Source organism: Pseudophryne corroboree, chromosome 3 (assembly GCF_028390025.1).
Source record: "Pseudophryne corroboree isolate aPseCor3 chromosome 3, aPseCor3.hap2, whole genome shotgun sequence".
Taxonomy (NCBI): Eukaryota; Metazoa; Chordata; class Amphibia; order Anura; family Myobatrachidae; genus Pseudophryne; species Pseudophryne corroboree.
In genome coordinates this window covers 326,269,220-326,294,217 of record NC_086446.1, presented here as the reverse complement: position 1 = coordinate 326,294,217, position 24,998 = coordinate 326,269,220, and the positions used below count along the sequence as shown (strand labels likewise).

Below are 24,998 nucleotides of genomic sequence, written 5' to 3'. Positions count from 1 at the left end.
AAGTCATCAGGGGCTCTAAAACGCCCGTTATCTCAGGTGGCACAAGTAGATGTCGACACGGATACTGACGCCAGTGTCGACGACGATGAGTCAAATTTAATGCCCGTTAAGGCCATTCGCTGCATGATTGAGGCAATGAAAGAGGTGTTAAATATTTCTGATTTACATCCAGGTACCACAAAAAAGGGTATTATGTTTGGGGAGAAAAAACTACCTGTAGTTTTTCCCCCGTCAGATGAATTAAATGAAGTGTGTGAAGAAGCGTGGGCTTCCCCTGATAAGAAATTGGTGATTCCTAAGAAATTACTAATGGCGTTCCCTTTCCCGCCAGAGGATAGGTTACGTTGGGAAACACCCCCGAGGGTGGATAAAGCGCTCACACGTTTGTCAAAAAAGGTGGCACTACCGTCCCAGGATACGGCCGCCCTTAAGGAACCTGCTGATAGAAGGCAGGAGGCGATCCTGAAGTCTGTATATACACACTCAGGCATTATACTCAGACCAGCAATTGCGTCAGCTTGGATGTGCAGTGCTGCCGCTGCATGGTCAGATAACCTGTCAGAAAATATTGACACACTAGACAGAGACACGATCCTGTTAACAATTGACCATATCAAAGACTCAGTCTTATACATGAGAGATGCACAGAGGGAAATCTGCCGGCTGGCATCTAAAGTAAGTGCACTATCTATCTCTGCTAGGAGATGCTTATGGACTCGCCAGTGGACTGGAGATGCAGATTCCAAAAGGCACATGGAAGTTTTGCCTTATAAAGGGGAGGAATTATTTGGGGATGGTCTCTCCGACCTAGTTTCCACAGCAACGTCTGGGAAGTCAGCATTTTTACCCCATGTCCCCTCACAGCCTAAGAAGGCGCCATTTTATCAGGTTCAGTCCTTTCGATCCCAGAAAAATAAGCGGGGAAAAGGAGGGTCTTTTCTGTCTAGAGGCAGAGGCAGGGGAAAAAGGCTGCAGCAAACAGCAGGTTCCCAGGAACAAAAGTCCTCCCCCGCTTCCTCTTCCAAGTCCGCCGCATGACGGTGGGGCTTCACAAGCGGAGCCAGGTACGGTGGGGGCCCGCCTCAGGAATTTCAGCGATCAGTGGGTTCGCTCACAGGTAGATCCCTGGATCCTTCAAATAGTATCTCAGGGATACAGGCTGGAATTCGAGGCGATTCCACCCCGCCGTTTCCTAAAATCCGCCTTGCCGATTGCTCCCTCAGACAGGGAGGCAGTGCTAGCGGCAATTCACAAGCTGTATTCCCAGCAGGTGATAATCAAGGTACCCCTACTTCAACAAGGCCGGGGTTACTATTCCACACTATTTGTGGTACCGAAACCGGACGGTTCGGTGAGACCCATTCTAAATTTGAAGTCCTTGAACACATACATAAAAAAATTCAAGTTCAAGATGGAATCGCTCAGGGCGGTTATTGCAAGCCTGGACGAGGGGGATTACATGGTATCCCTGGACATCAAGGATGCTTACCTGCATGTCCCCATTTACAATTCTCACCAGGAGTACCTCAGATTTGTGGTACAGGATTGCCATTACCAATTCCAGACGCTGCCGTTTGGACTCTCCACGGCACCGAGGGTATTTACCAAGGTTATGGCGGAAATGATGATACTCCTTCGAAAAAAGGGAGTTTTAATTATCCCATACTTGGACGATCTCCTAATAAAGGCACGATCCAAGGAACAGTTGTTAGTGGGAGTAGCACTATCTCAGGAAGTGCTGAGCCAGCACGGTTGGATTCTGAATATCCCAAAGTCACAGCTGGTCCCCACGACACGTCTAATGTTCCTGGGAATGATTCTGGACACGGCCCAGAAAAAAGTGTTTCTCCCGGAGGAGAAAGCCAGGGAGTTGTCTTCTCTAGTCAGAGACCTCCTAAAACCAAAACAGGTATCGGTGCATCACTGCACGCGGGTCCTGGGAAAGATGGTAGCTTCTTACGAAGCAATTCCATTCGGCAGGTTCCATGCCAGAATCTTTCAGTGGAACCTGTTGGACAAGTGGTCCGGATCGCATCTTCAGATGCATCGTTTAATAACCCTGTCTCCACGAACCAGGGTGTCTCTTCTGTGGTGGCTGAACAGTGCTCATCTTCTGGAGGGCCGCAGATTCGGCATACAGGACTGGGTCCTGGTGACCACGGATGCCAGCCTACGGGGCTGGGGGGCAGTCACAAAGGGAAGAAATTTCCAGGGACTATGGTCAAGTCAGGAGACTGCCCTTCACATAAATATTCTGGAACTAAGGGCCATTTACAATGCCCTAAGTCAAGCAAAATCCCTGCTTCTACACCAGCCGGTGCTGATCCAGTCAGACAACATCACGGCAGTCGCCCATGTGAATCGACAAGGCGGCACAAGAAGCAGGACAGCGATGGCAGAAGCCACAAAAATTCTCCGATGGGCGGAGAATCATGTACTAGCACTGTCAGCAGTGTTCATCCCGGGAGTGGACAACTGGGAAGCAGACTTTCTCAGCAGGCACGACCTCCACCCGGGAGAGTGGGGACTTCATCCAGAAGTCTTCAAAATGATTGTAAATCAATGGGGTCGTCCACAGGTGGACATGATGGCGTCCCGCATAAACAAAAAACTAGAGAAGTATTGCGCCAGGTCAAGAGACCCTCAGGCGATAGCGGTGGACGCCCTAGTGACACCGTGGGTGTACCGGTCAGTATATGTGTTCCCTCCTCTACCTCTCATACCAAAGGTACTGAGAATAATAAGAAAGCGAGGAGTAAACACAATTCTCGTGGTTCCGGATTGGCCAAGAAGAGCGTGGTACCCGGAACTTCAAGAGATGATCTCAGAGGACCCTTGGTCCCTGCCGCTCAGACAGGACCTGCTACAGCAGGGCCCCTGCCTGTTCCAAGACTTACCGCGGCTGCGTTTGACGGCATGGCGGTTGAACGCCGGATCCTGAAGGAAAAGGGCATTCCGGAGGAAGTCATTCCTACGCTTATTAAAGCCAGGAAAGATGTTACGGCAAAACATTATCACCGCATATGGCGGAAATATGTTGCATGGTGCGAGGCCAAAAAGGCCCCAACAGAGGAATTTCAACTGGGTCGATTTCTACATTTCCTGCAAGCAGGAGTGAATATGGGCCTAAAACTAGGCTCCATTAAAGTACAGATCTCGGCTCTGTCGATTTTCTTTCAAAAGGAACTAGCTTCAGTACCTGAAGTTCAGACATTTGTGAAAGGAGTGCTGCATATTCAGCCCCCATTTGTGCCTCCTGTGGCACCGTGGGATCTCAACGTGATGTTGAATTTCTTGAAATCACATTGGTTTGAGCCACTAAAAACCGTGGATCTGAAATATCTCACGTGGAAAGTGGTCATGTTATTGGCCTTGGCATCAGCCAGGCGAGTGTCATTGGCGGCTTTATCATGTAAAAGCCCTTATCTGATTTTTCATATGGATAGGGCAGAATTGAGGACTCGTCCCCAGTTTCTCCCTAAGGTGGTGTCAGCGTTTCACCTGAACCAGCCTATTGTGGTGCCTGCGGCTACTAAGGATTTGGAGGACTCCAAGTTGCTAGACGTTGTCAGGGCCCTGCAAATATATGTTTCCAGGACGGCTGGAGTCAGAAAATCTGACTCGCTGTTTATCCTATATGCACCCAACAAGCTGGGTGCTCCTGCTTCTAAGCAGACTATTGCTCGTTGGATTTGTAGTACAATTCAGCTTGCACATACTGTGGCAGGCCTGCCACAGCCTAAATCTGTCAATGCCCATTCCACAAGGAAGGTGGGCTCATCTTGGGCGGCTGCCCGAGGGGTCTCGGCTTTACAACTTTGCCGAGCAGCTACTTGGTCAGGGGCAAACACGTTTGCAAAATTCTATAAATTTGATACCCTGGCTGAGGAGGACCTGGAGTTCTCTCATTCGGTGCTGCAGAGTCATCCGCACTCTCCCGCCCGTTTGGGAGCTTTGGTATAATCCCCATGGTCCTTACGGAGTTCCCAGCATCCACTAGGACGTTAGAGAAAATAAGAATTTACTCACCGGTAATTCTGTTTCTCGTAGTCCGTAGTGGATGCTGGGCGCCCATCCCAAGTGCGGTCTATCTGCAATACTTGTACATAGTTATTGTTAACTAAATCGGGTTATTGTTGAGCCGTCTGTTGAGAGGCTCTATCGTTTCATACTGTTAACTGGGTTTCATATCACGAGTTGTTCGGTGTGATTGGTGTGGCTGGTATGAGTCTTACCCGGGATTCAAAATCCTTCCTTATTGTGTACGCTCGTCCGGGCACAGTACCTAACTGAGGCTTGGAGGAGGGTCATAGTGGGAGGAGCCAGTGCACACCAGGTAGTCTAAGATCTTTCTAGAGTGCCCAGCCTCCTTCGGAGCCCGCTATTCCCCATGGTCCTTACGGAGTTCCCAGCATCCACTACGGACTACGAGAAACAGAATTACCGGTGAGTAAATTCTTATTTTTTAGTACTTGACAAAGTCTACATAAAAACAGAGATGTCTTTGTATTTCAACAATTATCCTGGTGTTTTATTCTAGATTTCAACTACAGTTCTTGCTTTCATATCTGCCTGCACAAGTCAGTGATGGAGTCAGAAGCCAAAGACGGGGATGAAGAAAATCTTCAGAGTGCGTTTAAAAAGCTGCGCGTAGATGCTGATGGGTAAGCTGCCTAGATTTCTGATCTGGTATTTTACTTCATATGATTAAAGGGGTGGTCTTCAGTATGCCGAATTTCGGGATCCCGGCGCACAGTATACCGGCGCCGGGATCCCGACACCCGGCATACCGACAGATATTTTCCCTTGTGGGGGTCCACGACCCCCCTGGAGGGAGAATAAATAGCGTGGCGCGCCACCGTGCCCGCAGCATGGCGAGCGCAGCGAGCCTGCAATGGGCTCCTTTGCGCTCGCCAGACTGTCGGTATGCCGGCGGTCGGGCTCCCAGCGCCGGTATGCTGGTCGCCGGGAGCCCGGCCGCCGGCATACCATACTACACCCGATTAAAGGCTCTTCCTACCTTCTCATTACTTTGATTTATATAATTGTCCTTTCACTGCTGCAGCGTTTACTAAAGCACAAAAGGAAGGCAAAAATATGGCATTTATCTAAAGTTGCTGTACTAAAACCCTAAAGGTGGTCAATAATCAAGTTGTCCTATGTATAAGAAGCTTTAACCGTAGACTTTTTCCTGCGGTTTTTACTAACGGAGGAATTCTGGACTCCAGCAGTTAAGGGGGTAAGGGGGGTACACACTAGAGAGATGTGTGCTGAGCGATCCAGACTGCTCAGCACACATCTCTCACATATTGCGCTGAGTGTGTGGGGGGGGGGGGGGGGAGACATGGGGGGCTGCTTACTTTACACACTGCTGAAGTAAGCGACCCGCTAGATTGAGCCTGCATACAGGCCGCGCATCGCTGTCGCTGTGGGACATACACATGAGAGATCCGTGCTTAAAATCTAAGCAATCTAGTCAGATTGCTTAGATTTTAAGCAGGGATCTCTCCGTGTTTACCCTCCTTAAGGGTTTTATGGCTACTCAGTACTCGCATGTGTGATCAAATTAGTTATTTAAAGGTTCGTCAACATTATTTTAAATGTTTCCCTTATCCTTAATAAATACAGAAGTTTGTATATGAAATGGCAGCAAAAAGAGAGTTCCAAAATTCTGCAGTCTGCCTGAGTACACTGAGTAGATGAGAAATGACTGGCCCTTTTATAAATTGGTACAAAGATAAGAAATTGCATGTCTGCAAGGTATTTGATTGTAAAACACTCTTTTATCCTTATTCAGTTGGTATTTTTTTATTTACTGTCTCCAGTATGCAAGTACTGTAAAAAAAAAAGGACCTTTGTGCTTTTAACCACTTACCTGACATGGTCGCCACAACACCAGGCTGTGCTTTCCCTGACATGGTTGCAATCACTGTGCAGCTACAGGAAGAGAATATTCAAGGTCTATACAGTACTAAGCTACTATGAAAATTTCAGTTTTACTGAAGTTGAACTATTTACCTAACAAAATTATCTCCTCCTTTTTTTTTTCTCTTTTTTATTCATTCATTGGAGGCGCTAAAAAGATTTCCTATCCTCCTACACTCGGGATACAATTTAAAAGCATTCGCTGTTTTCCCCTTTTTTACTGAGCACATTTTAGGACCTGCTTCTGAGCCACATGCAGAAGTGCACAGCAGCGTTTATTGGGGATTGCTCATCTGTGACTTTATACAAATGCCTATACAAACACCTACCCTTGTGTACATCCGTGCAGCCGAACGTGCAAGGACACTTTTAGTGTCCGTGCATGCTGCTATACCGAATTATACGACCTTGTACACCACCATCGGTTGCACCATTGAGACTTGCCCTGTGGCAGGTTTAGTTTCTCTGTCTATGGCCTCCTATGGCTGCAGCTGTGAAGGCTACCCCTTATGTTGACACTCCCACTGAAAGGACCATTTCTGCTTGCATTTCTAGTCACCGCCAAGGAATACCCATCACTTTCCCACAGCATTTCTCATACCGTCTATCTCAATCGCAACAGCGCCTTTGGGGAAGATTCTATTTCTCTTACGTCTTAGTGGACACTGGGGTTCTGTACTTTAGTACCATGGGGTATAGATCGGGTCCACTGGAGCCTGGCACTTTAAACCCTTTAGTGTGTGTGTGTGTGTGTGTGTGTGTGTGCTGGCTCCTCCCCTCTATGCCACTCCTACCAGACTCAGTTTAGAAAAATGTGCCCAAGAAGCCGGGTGCATTTCTCTGGAGCTCCAGAGAGTTTCCTTTGTTTTAATTTTAGTTTATTTTCTCTAGCGTCCTAGTGGATGCTGGGGACTCCGTAAGGACCATGGGGAATAGACGGGCTCCGCAGGAGACAGGGCACTTTAAGAAAGAATTTGGATACTGGTGTGCTCTGGCTCCTCCCTCTATGTCCCTCCTCCAGACCTCAGTTTGAATCTGTGCCCGGACGAGCTGGGTGCTACTTAGTGAGCTCTCCTGAGCTATACTATAAGAAAGTATTTTGTTAGGTTTTTTTATTTTCAGAGAGATCTGCTGGCAACAGACTCTCTGCTACGTGGGACTGAGGGGAGAGAAGCAGCCCTACTCACTGAAGATAGGTCCTGCTTCTTAGGCTACTGGACACCATTTGCCCCAGAGGGATCGTACACAGGATCGCACCCTTTGTCGTCCGATCCCGGAGCCGCGCCGCCGTCCCCCTCGCAGAACCGGAAGACTGAAGCCGGTGACAGAAGCAAGAAGACTTCGAAATCGGCGTCCGAAGACTCCAGTCTTCATATGAGGTAGCGCACTGCAGCTGTGCGCCATTGCTCCCACACTAAACCCACATACTCCGGTCACTGTAGGGCGCAGGGGGGGGGGGGGGGGGGGCGGACGCGCCCTGGGCAGCAATTAAAGACCTCTTGGCAAAAGTGGGCATATATACATATGCATGGGCCCCCGCCATATTTTTACACAGAAACGCGGGACAGAAGCCCGCCGCTGAGGGGGCGGGGCTTTTTCCTCAGCACTCACCAGCGCCATTTTCTCTCCACGGCTCGGCTGAGAGGAAGCTCCCCAGGCTCTCCCCTGCAGAATCACGGTAGAAGAGGGTAAAAAGAGAGGGGGGGCACATAAATTTGGCGCAAAAACAATATATACAGCAGCTACTGGGTTAACACTGTTACTGTGTGATTCCTGGGACATATAGCGCTGGGGTGTGTGCTGGCATACTCTCTCTGTCTCTCCAAAAGGCCTTGTGGGGGAACTGTCTTCAAATAGAGCATCCCCTGTGTGTGGTGTGTCGGTACGAGGAAGGCTATGTGGAAACAGAGCGGGAACAAATTAATGTGGGGTCGCCGCCGACACCCGATTGGATGGATATGTGGAAGGTTTTAAATGATCATGTTACTTCCTTGCATAAAAGGTTGGATAAAGCTGAAGCCTTGGGACAGCCGGGGTCTCAGCCCATGCCTGATCCTATGTCGCAGAGGCCGTCAGGGTCTCAGAAGCGCCCACTATCCCAAATTGTTGACACAGATATCGACACGGATTCTGACTCCAGTGTCGATGGCGATGATGCAAAGTTACAGCCTAAAATGGCTAAAGCCATCCGTTACATGATTATAGCAATGAAAGATGTGTTGCACATCACAGAGGAAACCCCAGTCCCTGACAAGAGGGTTTATATGTATGGGGGAAAAAGGCAAGAGGTGACCTTTCCCCCTTCACATGAGTTAAATGAGTTATGTGAAAAGGCTTGGGAATCTCCAGATAGAAAACTGCAGATTTCCAAACGGATGCTTATGGAGTATCCTTTCCCGCCAACGGACAGGTTACGCTGGGAATCCTCCCCTAGGGTAGACAAAGCTTTAACACGCTTATCCAAGAGGGTAGCCCTGCCGTCACAGGATACGGCCACCCTAAAAGATGCTGCGGATAGAATGCAGGAGGGTACCCTGAAATCCATTTATACACATTCAGGTACCTTACTAAGGCTGGCGATTGCGTCGGCCTGGATGTGAAGTGCTGTAGCAGCATGGACGGATACCTAATCTGAGGAACTTGATACCTTGGACAAGGATACTATATTACTGACCCTGGGGCATATAAAAGACTCTGTCCTATATATGAGAGATGCTCAAAGAGACATTAGCCTACTGGGCTCTAGAATAAATGCAATGTCGATTTCTGCCAGAAGGGTCCTGTGGACTCGGCAATGGACAGGAGATGCCGACTCAAAAAGGCACATGGAGGTTTTACCTTACAAGGGTGAGGAATTGTTTGGGGACGGTCTCTCGGACCTGGTCTCCACAGCTACGGCTGGAAAGTCAAATTTTTTGCCATATGTTCCCTCACAACCTAAGAAAGCACCGTATTACCAAATGCAGTCCTTTCGATCACAAAAAGGCAAGAAAGTCCGAGGTGCGTCCTTTCTTGCCAGAGGCAGGGGTAGAGGAAAGAAGCTGCACAATACAGCTAGTTCCCAGGAACAGAAGTCCTCCCCGGCTTCCACTAAATCCACCGCATGACGCTGGGGCTCCACAGGCGGAGCTAGGCCCGGTGGGGGCGAGTCTCCGAAATTTCAGCCACAAGTGGGTTCACTCACAGGTGGATCCCTGGGCTATAGAGATTGTGTCTCAGGGATACAAGCTGGAATTCGAAGAGATGCCCCCTCACCGTTACCTCAAATCGGCCCTGCCAGCTTCCCCCTTAGAGAGGGAAATAGTGTTAGCTGCAATTCACAAATTGTATCTTCAGCAGGTGGTGGTCAAGGTTCCCATCCTTCAACAAGGAAGGGGTTACTATTCGACCATGTTTGTGGTACCGAAACCGGACGGTTCGGTCAGACCCATATTGAATTTAAAATCCCTGAACATATACCTGAAAAGGTTCAAGTTCAAGATGGAATCGCTCAGAGCGGTCATCGCAAGCCTGGAAGGGGGGGATTTTATGGTGTCTCTGGACATAAAGGATGCTTACCTTCATGTCCCCATTTATCCACCTCATCAGGAGTACCTCAGATTTGTAGTACAGGATTGTCATTACCAATTCCAGACGTTGCAGTTTGGTCTCTCCACGGCACCGAGAATATTTATCAAGGTAATGGCGGAAATGATGGTGCTCCTGCGACGGCAAGGAGTCACAATTATCCCATACTTGGAGGATCTCCTCATAAAGGCGAGGTCCAGAGAGCAGTTGCTGATCAGCGTGGCACGCTCTAGGGAAGTGTTACAACAGCACGGCTGGATTCTAAATATTCCAAAGTCGCAGTTGATTCCTACGACTCGTCTGCCCTTCCTGGGCATGATTCTTGACACAGGCCAGAAGAGGGTTTATCTCCCGATGGAGAAGGCTCAGGAGCTCATGACACTGGTCAGAGACCTATTAAAACCAAAATAGGTGTCGGTGCATCACTGCACGCGAGTCCTGGGAAAGATGGTGGCATCATACGAGGCCATTCCCTTCGGCAGGTTCCATGCGAGGACCTTTCAATGGGATCTGTTGGACAAGTGGTCCGGATCACATCTACAAATGCATCGGCTGATCACCCTATCCCCCAGGGCCAGGGTGTCTCTCCTGTGGTGGCTGCAGAGTGCTCACCTTCTCGAGGGCCGCAGATTCGGCATTCAGGACTGGGTCCTGGTGACCACGGACGCAAGCCTCCGAGGGTGGGGAGCAGTCACACAGGGAAGAAATTTCCAAGGTCTGTGGTCAAGTCAGGAGACTTGCCTTCACATCAACATCCTGGAACTAAGGGCCATATACAACGCTCTACGTCAAGCGGAGACCCTGCTTCGCGACCGATCGGTGCTGATTCAGTCAGACAACATCACCGCAGTGGCTCATGTAAACCGCCAAGGCGGCACAAGGAGCAGGGTGGCGATGGCGGAAGCCACCAGAATTCTTCGCTGGGCGGAGAATCACGTAAGAGCACTGTCAGCAGTGTTCATTCCGGGAGTGGACAACTGGGAAGCAGACTTCCTCAGCAGGCACGACTTCCACCCGGGAGAGTGGGGACTTCATCAAGAAGTCTTCACGCAGATTGCAAGTCGGTGGGAACTGCCACAAGTAGACATGATGGCATCCCGCCTCAACAAAAAGCTACAGAGGTATTGCGCCAGGTCAAGAGACCCTCAGGCGATAGCTGTAGACGCACTAGTGACACCGTGGGTGTTCCAGTCGGTCTATGTATTTCCTCCTCTTCCTCTCATACCCAAGGTGCTGAGAATCATAAGAAGAAGAGGAGTGAGAACAATACTCATTGTTCCGGATTGGCCAAGAAGGACTTGGTATCCAGAGCTGCAAGAAACGCTCACAGAGGACCCATGGCCTCTGCCTCTAAGACAGGACTTGTTGCAACAGGGGCCCTGTCTGTTCCAATACTTACCGCGGCTGCGTTTGACGGCATGGCGGTTGAACGCCGGATCCTAGCAGAAAAAGGCATTCCGGATGAGGTTATTCCTACGCTGATGATAAAGGCTAGGAAGGACGTGACGGCTAAACATTATCACCGTATATGGCGTAAATATGTTGCTTGGTGTGAAGCCAGGAATGCCCCTACGGAGGAATTCCAGCTGGGCCGTTTCCTTCACTTCTTACAGTCGGGAGTGACTTTGTGCCTAAAATTGGGTTCCATTAAGGTCCAGATTTCGGCTCTATCCATTTTCTTTCAAAAAGAACTGGCTTCTCTACCTGACGTTCAGACGTTTGTAAAGGGAGTGCTGCATATTCAGCCCCCTTTTGTGCCTCCAGTGGCACCTTGGGATCTTAACATGGTGTTGAGTTTCCTGAAGTCACACTGGTTTGAGCCACTTAAAACCGTGGAGTTAAAATTTCTCACGTGGATGGTGGTCATGCTATTAGCCTTGGCTTCAGCTAGGCGTGTCAGAATTAGCGGCTTTGTCACATAAAAGCCCCTATTGGTTTCCCATATGGACAGGGCAGAATTGCGGACCCGTCCGCAATTTCTGCAAAAAGTGGTGTCATCTTTTCATATGAACCAACCTATTGTGGTGCCTGTGGCTACTCGTGACTTGGAGGATTCCGAGTTACTAGATGTGGTCAGGGCTTTGAAGGTTTCTGTAGCCAGAACGGCTAGAGTCAGGAAAACTGAGTCGCTGTTTATCCTGTATGCACCCAACAAGCTGGGTGCTCCTGCTTCAAAGCAAACTATTGCTCGCTGGATCTGTAACACGATTCAGCAGGCTCATTCTGCGGCTGGATTGCCGCTGCCAAAATCGGTAAGAGCCCACAAGGAAGGTGGGCTCTTCTTGGGCGGGTGCCCGAGGGGTCTCGGCATTACAGCTTTGCCGAGCAGCTACTTGGTCGGGTTCAAACACTTTTGCAAAGTTCTACAAGTTTGATACCCTGGCTGAGGAGGACCTTGTGTTTGCTCATTCGGTGCTGCAGAGTCATCCGCACTCTCCCGCCCGTTTGGGAGCTTTGGTATAATCCCCATGGTCCTTACGGAGTCCTCAGCATCCACTAGGACGTTGGAGAAAATAAGAATTTACTTACCGGTAAATCTATTTCTCGTAGTCCGTAGTGGATGCTGGGCGCCCGTCCCAAGTGCGGACTTCTTCTGCAATGCTTGTATATAGTTATTGCTTACATAAGGGTTATGTTATAGTTGCATCAGGGTTGATCTGATGCTCTATTGTTGTTCATACTGTTAACTGGGTAAGTTTATCACAAGTTATACGGTGTGATTGGTGTGGCTGGTATGAGTCTTGCCCTGGATTCCAAAATCCTTTCCTTGTACTGTCAGCTCTTCCGGGCACAGTTTCTTTAACTGAGGTCTGGAGGAGGGACATAGAGGGAGGAGCCAGAGCACACCAGTATCCAAATTCTTTCTTAAAGTGCCCTGTCTCCTGCGGAGCCCCTCTATTCCCCATGGTCCTTACGGAGTCCCCAGCGTCCACTTCGGACTACGAGAAATAGATTTACTGGTAAGTAAAATCTTATTATTTTCAGGTAGCCCTGCCTGGCAACCAGGCTACCTGCTTCTTGGGACTTAGAGGGGGGACCGAACCAACCTCCTGAGGGTTAATGGTTCGTAATCCCAGCTGACAGGACACTGAGCTCATGAGGTACTGATCACACATCGTTAGTATGTGTGCCCACTCCAGCAGCTAGCCGCCACCCTCTAACAAATGCCGAAGTACAAGGTGCGGTGAGTGTTACACCGGGGTCACGGTTAGTGGGTCCCCGGGTGCAGTTTGGCGGCAAGTCGTGCAGCGGTCACGGGCCCAGAGCTGCGGTGCCAGCCGCGGACGAGCTGGCTCTGGGCTGATGTCCCTCAGTGCTCACTGTCACAAAAAGGCTTTGTGTGTACTTTATTGCATATTCTGATGTTTTAGTAACATGGCCAGTATAATTTATTGATCAGGGACCGCGCGCCATTACAGGGGGCAGGGCTTCCCGGAGCGGGACTTGAGGCAGGAAATCACCATTTCCTGCAGCTGCTGATCATCAAGCTGCATGTACGCTGCTCCTCCAGTGACCCATGCTGCTACAGGACTCTGTGCTGGTACCAGGGGGTCATAGACAGGGGGGAGCACGCTAGCGTTGGCACCGCTGCACTACTGTCAGGTCATACACTTAGTTACACATAGTAATCCTGTGTTTTCTGTGTGCTGGTGTCCGCTCCTCAGTGTCACTCCGTGGGCTTTCTAGGGTCTGTGTGGAGGTGTTGGTCAGTTGGCTGCACTGTAGTACAGTTGTGTAAGTTGTCTGTTGGCATGGTAATTTGTGCTGCTTGTAACTCAACCCTGTCTTCAGCGGGGCCACTTGTGTGAGCAGTGTTCCTTATTTCCTCAGGGACACCGTTCACAGGCACCTGATTGGCTAGATAGTTTTAAAAGCATGATTCAGAACGTAAATTCAGAATTGGCTGCAGCCAAAAGAGAGAGACAGGTGTTGAAACACACTATTGATGGTGTGGCTAAAGCAACAGATAACAAGAAGGCTTCTCAGCCCCCTCTATTGGTTTCACATAAACGCTCACTGCCACAGGTGCATCAGTCTGATTCTGATCAGCCTGATGTGGATGATGATGATATGGATGAAGACAGCTCTTTGTCCCCTGGGGTGGAGGCCCTCATTTATGCTGTAAGAGATTCTTCACATATCTGATCAGGAGGCAAAACCAGATGAGGAGTTGTACTTTAATGTTAGACCAAAGACCTTAACAACTTTTCCTGTATCTAAAGAATTAAACTCCCTGGCCAGGGAGGCTTGGTTAAACCCTGATAAAACATTTAAAATTCCTCAGTGGTTTTTAATTACCTTGCCCCTCCCAGCTGAGGACAGGAAGGTATGGGAAAGCCCCCCCCCATCAGTCGATGCGTTTGTATCCAGACTGTCTAAGAAATTGATACTTCCGGTGCCAGGGACTATATTCCTAAAAGAGCCAGCTGATCGTAAAATTGAGACCACGCTCAAGGCAATATGTACGGCAGCAGGAGCGCAGCACAGCGCCCCACAATTGCTTGTTGGTGGATTTTCAGGGCGGTAGTCAAGTGGTCTGATAATGTTATTGATGGTTTAGACTAGGGGTGGGCAACATGCGGCCCGCGGACCGATCCTGCCTGGCCCGCTGTGCCCCATCAGAGTGCAATGACACGCGGCCCGACAGGCAGAGCCGCTTGTCATTGCGCTACCCTGCTCCCAGACGCGGCGCCGCTGAGGAAATCCCGGTCACGTCACAGGGTCAGCTGACCGGGATTTCCTCTGTTATGCGCTGGGCGGCACGGGGGAACAGGCAGTGAGCAGGAGCGGCGGCCAGGCCCCAAGCGCCAAGGTACAGCGGCGGCAGCAGCAAGGCATAGATTGAAAAAATTGTATAGGTCAGGCCCGTGGTCGCCCCTCACTTCCCCCAGCTGAGAGCTCAGCCTCAGGTCAGTGTGTGGAGGAGGTGTTGGATGCCGGCTGCTGTGTGTATAGGGGGGTGTCGGATACCGGCTGCTGTGTGTGGAGTGGGGGAGGGGGTGTCGGATGCTGGCTGTTGTATGTGGAGTGAGAGAGGGGGCTGTCAAATGCAGTGGGTGGGGGGTCTCTCTGGCTGCAGCTTTACTGAAAGGGGGTATCTCTTTGGCCACTGTTATGTACTGGAGGGATGATGGATTGGGGTGCTGGATGCTGCCTGTTGTGTGCTGTGGGGGAGAGGAAGGGGGGTGTATTGTGATTGTGACTCCAGCCACTGCTCTGTACTGGAGGGGGAGGTAATGTTGGCCACTGCTGTGAGTTTGGAAGACGGGGGTTGTGTAGGATGGCTGCTGTGTGTGATGGTGGGGTGTGCTTACCGCTAAGGTTGGGGATCAAGGGTAAGGGGGGGTATGACGAGGGGGGCCCCCAGAGATATCAGTGTATCGGGCCCCAATATTTCTGTTGCCAGCCCTGGCGGCGGTCAGTGACTGAGGAGAAGAGCGCACTGGGGAGAAGGAGGAAGGGAGGGGGAGCCGCAGCAGCACTGTGTAATTGGTGGAGGCGCTGCTGCTGCTGTCCCTCTGCTTCACCATAGGCTGCCCTCCGCCGCTGTAAATGCTGGGAAGCGTATCCCAGCATTCGCAGCGGTGGAGAACAGCCTATGGTGAAGCAGAGGGACAGCAGCAGCAGCGCCTCCACCAATAACACAGCGCTGCTGCGGCACCCTCCTCCCCTTCCCTCCTTGCCCGGGATATCTGCAGAAGCTGCACCGAGGAGCCTGAGCCAGCAGAGAGAGTAAGTATAATTCTTTCTTTCTTTCTTTTTCTTTCTTTCCTGCCGTAATGTGTAAAAACGGGGGCGCTGTAATGTTTAAAAAGGGGGACGCTGTCTGCCGTAATGTTTAAAAAGGGGGACGCTGTCTGCCGTAATGTTTAAAAAGGGGGACGCTGTCTGCCGTAATGTGTAAAAAGGGGACGCTGTCTGCCGTAATGTGTAAAAAGGGGACGCTGTCTGCCGTAATGTGTAAAAAGGGGACGCTGTCTGCCGTAATGTGTAAAAAGGGGACGCTGTCTGCCGTAATGTGTAAAAAGGGGACGCTGTCTGCCGTAATGTGTAAAAAGGGGGACGCTGTATGCCGTAATGTGTAAAAACAGGGACGCTGTCTGCTGTAATGTGTAAAAAGGGGATTTTTTTGTGTGGCCCTCGAGTATTCGCTGGAAGTGTTAAGCGACCCCCCAGCTGAAATAATTGCCCACCCCTGGTTTAGACTCTCTACCCCGGGATGAGGTCATTACTCTGCTGCAACATATACAGGATGTTGCAAATTTTATGAGCGAGGCTATAAAAGAGTTGTGTAAGATAAATGACCGCACTACTTTCGGCACACAGAGCTCTGTGGTTACGTCAATGGTTGGCAGATGCTGATTCCAAAAAAGGTGTTGAAAATCTTCCCTTTACAGGTGATGCCTTGTTTGTAGACAAATTAAATAAATGGATCTCCCAGGCAATGGCGGGTAAGTCTACTTTTCTGTCGTCGGCTGCACCACCTGCTAGACGTTCTTACCCAGGACCCTACTTGCGGTCCTTTCGTGTGGCATGGTTCAGAGGCAGGGGCCGAGGGGTCTCCACCACTCCCAGATGATCTTGTGGTAAGTCCCGTAAACCTGCACCTGCTGTCTCACTGGACCAGACCACCGGATTCCCTGCCGCTAAGCCTTCTGCGTGACTGTTGGCCCCTGGAGCAAAGGCGATTTTCAGGTAGGTGCTCGCCTTCACCACTTCGCCCATGTGTGGGCAAAATCCTGCCGGGATCCTTGGGTGAGGGACCTAATTTCCCGGGGATACCGGCTGGAATTTCAAGCACTTCCTCCTCACAGATTTTTACAAATCGGGCTTACCAGTTTTGCCCGCAGCAAAAGTTACCTTGCAAGATGCCATTAAAAAACGTTTTGCGGAGAAGGTTAGTGGTTCCAGTACCTCTTCCTTTTACACAACAGTGGTTTTTACTCCAGTCTTTTTTTTGTTTGTTTGTTTGGTGCGACCCATCTTAAACCTGAAGTCTCTGAACCCGTATCTGCGAGTGTTCAAATTCAAGATGGAATCCCTAAAGGCAGTGGTGTCCGGTCTGGAGGAAGGGGAATTCCTATTATCCCTAGATGTCAAGGATGCTTACCTACAAATTCCCATGTGGTCCCCTCATCAGGCTTACCTCATGTTCGCCATCTTGGATGACCACTTCCAGTTTCAGGCCTTGCCCTTTGGCCTGTCCACAGCTCCGAGGGTCTTCCCCAAAGTCATGGCGGAGATGATGCTGCAACTGCGCATGTTGGGAGTCAATATAGTCCCCTACTTGGATGATCTCCTCATAAAGGCTATGTCCAGGGAGTGTCTTTTGCACAGCATCGATATGAAGACTCGCCTGTTTACGGATCATGGGTGGATCCTAAATTTCCAGAAATCTCACCTGGAACCAACCCAACGTCTTCAGTTCCTGGGAATGATATTGGATACGGTGTCTCAGAAGGTATTTCTTCCGATGGACAAGGCCTTGGCTATCCAAGCTATGGTCCGCTCAGTGCTCCGTCCTCGCAAGGTATCGATACATCTTTGCATACGCTTGTTGGGCAGGATGGTAGCTGCTTACGAGGCACTCCAATACGGCAGATTTCATGCCCGGCCATTTCAACCCTTCCAGGATCTACAGGACTACAAAGAGTTAGAGAGTGAGATTGTGAAGAAAATTGCATCAAGTGAGAAAGAAATCATGCAAAAGAAAAAAAAGAAATACAACAGAGATTTAAATGACTTTAAGGATGGTAACCATCATCTGATTACGAAAAAGGAAAAGAACTTCTTTGGAGGAAGAGAACAGAACAGGAAAACCCAAGGAGTGAGATTTCACCAAACATATACTCCCACACGAAGAAGAGATCAGGACTTAAGAAGGTTGAAATCACCAGCCCGTACGGGATGGAGGAATTCTCCATTTAGGGAAGAAAGACGAAGGATATCCCATTGGGACTCTCGATATGATGAAAGGTCAGGGGATGATAGACCGACATACAGACAAACCTTAACCAGAACTAGGCATCGCTACAGACCGGACCATGGAAGGATTCAAGAAGAAGGAGAAAGACCAATGTTGAATAATAGAACTAAGTACAATGACCATAGAGATGAGACTACTAGAGATAGTAGATGGTACAGACCCTCAGGCAGAGATTCTCCATCTCTCTATGATGAAGATGACCGGACTTTTTTAGATCGGGCAAGAGCAAGGAGATACCGAAGATAAAAACGAGAAGGGGTCATAGGGGATTGATTTCTTCCAAAAGACATCAAAAACTGCATAACAAGAATAAAAAGAAAAAAAGAAATAAAAAAGAGAATCCGGTTGTATATGAAGAATACACTAAAATTTACAATCTTAGCAATCATGTGCTTACTCATGAGGAAGAAGAGGTTTTGAAAAGAGGCCTAAAGTATGCTCCATCTAGTAACCTAGATAGATTCGAAGTATACATCGATCTTCAGCGTTTCATTAGGAAACTCACTCTTAAGAAATTCTTCAATGATCAAGATAATAAGGAAAGCGAACCCAGTACCTCCGGAGGGACCTTTAAACCTAAGTCCATATTCTACCCCACTTTTAAAAAAGGATGCTATATTGAAAGCTTTGAAAAAATGGTGAAGAAAGAATTGGAGAATTCAGAGTTCAAGAAGAAAGTCCAACACAACATGACTAGAAAAGAAAAAGAGGCTCTACGAGGATTAGAGGAGAACAAACTCATCGTCATCAAACCTGCTGATAAGGGGGGTGCGGTGGTCATTCAGAATGTCGAAGAATACAAAAAGGAGATCGAAAGACAATTGGAGGACAACAACACGTATAAGAAATTGAGGAGCAATCCATCGGAAAATATCAGTAAACGTATGTTGGAGCATATTGACAAATACATACATAAAGGTGTGATTACAGAAACAGAAAAAAAGTTTCTTATTGTTCCCCATCCATCCATCCCAGTTATCTACACTTTACCCAAGATTCATAAAGATCAAGAGCACCCACCGGGAAGACCTATTGTCGCCGGAACCGAATCCATAACCTCAAATCTATCTCTATATGTCGACCATACACTACAACCACTGGTGAAAAAGACTCCCTCTTATCTGCGGGACTCAACTGACGTCATCAATGCACTGGAATCCTTTGAATGGCAACCAGAATACTATCTGATAACAGCTGACGTGACCTCCTTGTACACGGTAATTGATCACAAACATGGCATAGATGCGGTCACGTTTTTTTTGGAGAAGGAAGAGATGGAAGAGGACCGTCGATCATTCCTAATAGAAAGTATACGATTCATCCTTTCGAACAATTTCTTCTGGTTCAATGATACTTATTATTTACAGCAACACGGCACAGCAATGGGCACCAGGTTCGCCCCTAGTTATGCGAACTTATTCATGGCACATTGGGAAGAAAATTCGGTTTACAACCACCATGGATTAGGGGCGAACTTGGTGCTGTGGAAAAGATACATTGACGATATTTTTTTCATTTGGAAAGGCAATTCTGAAAGCCTGGACATTTTCTGTAAAGATCTCAACGATAATTGTAAGAACATTCAACTAACTTTTGAGATCAGTCAGATAGCGGTCCATTTCTTGGATTTATCAATATTTATCGAAGATAATTCCATCAACACACGGACATATATAAAACCCACTGACTGTAACTCGTATATCCCATCTTCAAGTAACCACCATCCTAATTGGCTTGCATCGGTCCCAAAAAGCCAATTCCATAGGCTCCGGAAAAATTGTTCACAATTAAACGACTACAGGGAACAAGGAAAGAGTCTTATAAAGCAATTGGAGGGGAAAGGCTATACTAAGACAAGACTAGAGGAACCCTATCGAGAATTTGAAGCCACAGACAGAAATGGAATGTTAAAATCTAAAGAGCAGGAAGAAAGCAAGAAGGATGGAGGGAATAAGATCACGTTCATAACAAAATTTAGCAGCCAATACAAGGAGGTGGAACAAATAATCAAGAGGAACTGGGGACTACTACTCCAAGACCCCATCATAAAGGAACATCTAACTGAAAAACCGCAGTTTGTATATCGGAAGGCGGATAATATCAGAAAGAAAGTGGTTAAGAGTGTAGTAGACGCACCCAGAAATCTCAGAACTATCCGTTCAAAAGGTTTTTTCAGATGTGGCATGTGTCAAATGTGCAGAAACTGCAAGAGTAAAACCTCAACCATCACCCAATATTCCTCCACAGCGAATAAGAAAACTTTTGAGATCAAGGACTTCATTACTTGCGACAGCAAAAATGTTGTTTATTTAGTCCAATGTACCTGCAATAAACAGTATGTGGGAAGGACCACGCGGAAATTAAAAGAGAGGATGAGCGAACATCTTAGAAATATCAAAAAAGGTGTGGAAACTCACGGAATCTCATCTCATTTTAAAAAAGAACACATGTGCAAACCTTCAGAGATTGCTCTATTTTGTGGGATACAACTAGCCCCAAATAATTGGAGGAGCACGGACAGTGAGGGGAAATTGGCGAGAACAGAAATGAGGGCCATCTTTAATTTAGGAACATTACAACCAAGAGGCATGAACCTCGACTTCGAAATTAAATGGTTCCTGTAGGGTGAACACTCCCGAATCTCCCACTTTTCCATCTCATGTATATCTGCCCTCCCCCTTCATCTATCATACCCATGGTCCATGCATTATTTTGACACATTTCTTTAACCATTGTTCCCATAATGTATATTGAGATAACCTTGTTTTTTATACACTCTTCTCAATAGGATTAGAACAATCCTCTGGTATATTTTTATCAGCCTCTTCGCTATCATTTTGGTTAAAATTAAGTTTATACATAAGTAGGTGTATATATATATATGTTTTTATATGTGTACCAGTTCTTTTATGATTTCATGGAGGGGTTGTATAGACCCTGAAATTTTACTTATGGTAAATGGACACGTGCTCTATTTAATCATGTAAAGCCAATTGTGACACCAGATCATCATGCAAAGCCATTTGTAACACATTTTTAACTGTGCAGAAACTATGCCATTGTATTTTAAAAAGACTGGGTTTTTTTCTCTTATATTTCACTATGGCATAATCATTCTTTTATTTCTCAATATTTCAATAGTATTATGTCTGTTTTTCTTAGTGTAACATAGGGTTTTTTTCCCTGTATCATCGGCTCCATGGCTTTAAACGTCACTTCCGGGTGACGTTATTTCCGGCCACCGTGCGTTCCACGATAAATATGGGGACATAACCATATGCCCTCCATCCACTTCCTCCATGGCCCGCACGTCATCCCCTGGCACGTGACGTCCGACGGCAGTGCATTCCACAGTGTGGAGCGCGGGCCGGACGTTACGTCACTTCCTTTCAGCGCTTCAAGGCATACATTATCCCCTCGGCGGAAGTGCGTTCCACGAAAGAGTCAGTGGAACGCACACCGTCTAATATTCCTGGCCTGCACTTCCGGCGGAAGTTGTGCGTTCCAAACTCGGCAGTTGGAACGCACAGCTCATTTAAGTTATTTTACATAGTTTTTAATGGTTCTTAGAATGTCCCATGATGATATAAAGGACGCTGTACATGTTTATGTTATTGTTATTATGTTTTTATTATGATTTTATCTATGAACGCTGATTATTGATTGACCCCTCCCACATCACCAGGACTTCCTGTATAGGGGTATAAATAGAGGTATAGTTGCCCTCTACACACACCTTGATAAAGACCCTCTGGTCGAAACGCGTTGGTGTGAGGGCTGTATACCACCTAAGGACCTTCCAGACTCCCATGATTTGAGGTGAGGTAATCCGGATTCATCTCACCTTTTTGACTGTGTTTAACATCTTCTGGACCGTCCGATAGGATCGTGCCCAATTGGTATTTATTGTAATAAAAAAATTTTTTGGATTTACTTCCCACTGGTGACATATGTTTTATTTCACCGAGATTGGAAGTTATTGTCGGCGAAGATCCACTTCCCAAGGAGATAGTGGAAAAAGAAACCGCTACGAGCCTGATATCTCCTTTGAAGACTGTAAGTGGGGTACGCCTGCCCATTCATTTTCTAACTCTATAAGGGGGATCTATCTGAATGTATAACCACGGTTAAAAGATACCTTTACGTGATTATTGAATATACTCTGAGTGTGAGTACGGTACGCTGATTTAATTTTCAGTTAAGCTGTGAGGGGATTAAAAAATAACGTCACTGTGACTTATTGATTGGGTCATTCTTCTCCTTGTCTTTTGCACTGTGCCATTACCTTGGGAGGATTTGAAGGGGAGTAACGCGCCCCAATCCATTCGGAAGGGAGAAGTTTGGACCCATAAAGAAACCTTTATGAGTGGAAACTCTTCCGTCATAGACGTGAGTACGGTACGAACCTTTGTGACCAACTACAGAATCTAGAAATATCCATCGTCCCCTAATTTAGGACATACTACACGATATCTCTCTTCACTCTTCTTTTTGAGGGACTTTGGATGAACACAGAAGAAACTCCCACACCCTATGGACAGGATATAAAAAAGGATTGGAAGACGACCTCCTCTATCTTTTTTTCGAACTGAAAAACCACTGTACGGAAAAGACATTTAAGTGGACTATATTTAGCTGAGCGCGGCAGAGGTAGTTCTCAATTTGTATTTTGCTGCTGGACAAATGGTCAGGGTCTCACCTTCACATGCATCAGGCAGTGACCTTCTCTCCGAATGGCCTAATTTTTCTATTATGGTGGCTACAAGTTACTAACCTGGTAGAAGGCAAGAATTTCAATATCCACTCGTGGATTCTACTGCCAACGGAAGCCAGCCTCCGGGGTTGGGGGCTGTGGGCTGTGACCCAAGGGGCCCAATTCCAGGGGATATGGTCAGTTCAGGAATCGGCTCTGCCAATAAACATCCTAGAACTCGGGGCGATTAACAATGCTCTTCAGCAAGCTTCCCACCTCCTGAAGGATCAGGCGATCCAGGTTCCGTCATACAACGCCACGGCGGTGGCGTACATAAACTGACAGGGAGGAACAAGAAGCAGAGCGGCTATTTGGAAGTGTCAAGAATACTTGTCTGGGCGGAAGCCAACGCAAGGTCCATCTCGGCCATATTCATTCCAGGAGTGGACAACTGGGAAGCAGACTTCCTCAGCAGGCACGGTCTCCATTCAGGTGGTGTCCACCACCACTGTTGAAACATCCCCTATTGTTTCAACAGTTAATTCACTGGTGGAGCTATCCGCAGATAGACCTAATGGCTTCTCGTCTCAACAAGAAGCTATACCGTTACTGTTACAGGACGAGAGATCTGCAGGCTGTAGCAGTGGACGCGCTGATAACACCGTGGACGCACCAGTTTGTGTACCTGTTCCCTCCTCTACCGTTAATCCCAAGGGTGCTAAAAAGACTAAGAAGGGAAAGTGTTCAAGCAATTCTAATTGCCCTGGAATTTCCTCGACGGGCTTGGTACTGTGACCACCTAACCATGGCTCTGGAGGATCCTTGGCCTCTGCCGCTTCAAAGGGATCTTCTTCAGCAAGGTCCGTTCGTCTATCCAGACTTACAGTGGCTACGTTTGACGGCTTGGAAGATGGGAGGGAGATACTGGCAAGGAAAGGTCTTCCATCCAGGGTTATCTCCAGTATGGTCCAGGCCAGGAAGATGGTTACATCAAAACACTATCATCATATCTGGAAGAAGTATCTTGTGTGAAAGTAGAAAGGTTTCTCCCGCGGAATTTAGAATTGGTCGTTTTCTACTTTTGCTACAAACGGGAGTGGATTTGGGCCTACGATTGGGCTCCATCAAAGTCCAGATTTCGGCGCTTTCTATTTTCTTCCAGAAACAGCTCGCTGTGTTGCTGGAAGTACAGACTTTCCTTTAAAGAAGTTCTTCATATGCAACTGCCCTTTGTGCTTCCCACGGCTCATTGGGATCTCAATGTTGTTCTGTCCTTTCTTCAGTCGGACTGGTTTGAACGCTTACATAGGGTGGAGTTAAAATTCCTCACCTGGAAGACTGTGATGTTGTTAGCATTGGCGTCTGCCAGAAGTGTCTCTGAATTGGGAGCCTTAACCTGTAAGAGCCCTTATTTGATATTTCATGAAGACAGGGCGGAATTTAGGACCCGTCCTCAGTTTTGGCCGAAAGCAGTGTCGGCTTTTCATGTGAATCAACCTATTGTGGTTCCTATGTTATCTGATGCTTCCGTCGTTCCTGTGTCCTTGGATGTGTTCATGGCCCTGAAGATTTATGTCAAAAGGACGGCCCGTCATCGGAAATCTGACTCGGTTTGTCTTTTATGATGCCTCCAGGATTGGTTGACCGGCTTCTAAGCAATCTGTTTGCTCGCTGGCTCAGGTTGATCATTCAACAGGCCTATACTTCGGCGGCTCTGCCCTTACCGACGTCTATTCCGGCCCACTCGACAAGGTCGGTGGGGTCTTCCTGGGCTGCTGCTCGGAGTGTATCGGCCCTACAATAGTGCCAAGCTGCAACTTGGTCTAGTTTGAACGCGTTTATTAAATTCTATAGGTTCGATACCTTGGCCAAGGATGACCTTCATAGTGTTCACTCTAGGCTATGCCCGTTTTTTAGAAGGCAAAACCCGCCCTGCCCCTTTTGCGGTGCCCTGCTAGAACAGCCGCCCGCTTCCTGCCCTCCCAGCGTGTAAAGATGCCGTGCGCATGCGCGCGGCATCCATTCACGCATTGGGAGAGAGCTGGGGGAAGCCCAGCACCGACGGAGGTGCTGGGCACGCCCTCAACAGTGACGTCGACGGCCACAGACGCCCTCTATAGCAGCGTCTGTGGGCCGCACCGCCCACTAAAATGACGGGGGCTTGACCCCCCCCCCTAATTTGCATGGCCACTCCCCCGTTTCGGTGCCCCCGAACTCCGGCGCCCTGCCCCTTCATCATCCTCGAAGGAACACTACCTTCAGTTTGGTCAGGTGGTTTTACAGGGGTCTCTGCACTCTCCCACCCGTTTGAGAGCGTTGGGACTTCCCCATGGTACTAAAGTACAGAACCCCAGTATCCACTAGGATGTAAGAGAAAACAGGAATTTGATACCTACCGGTAATTCCTTTTCTCCTAGTCCGTAGTGGTCTCCTGCTTACCTGTGTAAGTATTTGGTTGGACCGACGTTGCGGTTCCCTTATGTTGTTGGGATAGCTGTGCTATCCTGGTTGGGTTGGTGTTGCTATCCTCTGTTCGGGTTAGCGCCCTCCCTTCAGTAATGTTGTGTGTTGGCTTGTTGCCTCACCGCTGTTGTATTGTTTCTTCTCATATTATGTCAGTCTCCTCAGTCACAGTTTTCCTAGACTGAGTCTGGTAGGAGGGGCATAGAAGGGAGGAGCCAGCACACACATACACACACTAAAGGTTTTAAAGTGCCAGGCTCCAGTGGACCCGATCTATACCCCATGGTACTAAAGTACAGAACCCCAGTATCCACTACGGACTAGGAGAAAAGGAATTACCGGTACGTATAAAATTCCTATTTT

At 48.2% G+C, this 24,998-nt stretch overlaps 1 protein-coding gene across 2 annotated transcripts in view; it reads left to right on the top strand.

Moving 5' to 3' along the window:
- Positions 1–24,998, top strand: part of OSER1 (oxidative stress responsive serine rich 1) — a 154,024-nt gene that overhangs the window by 105,275 nt on the left and 23,751 nt on the right. For both annotated transcript variants that reach the window (XM_063959551.1, XM_063959550.1), the window contains exon 2: positions 4,541–4,664. In XM_063959551.1, the coding sequence (XP_063815621.1) occupies positions 4,588–4,664 (77 nt within the window). In that variant the 5' untranslated portion in view covers positions 4,541–4,587. The remainder of the gene's footprint in view (positions 1–4,540; positions 4,665–24,998) is intronic.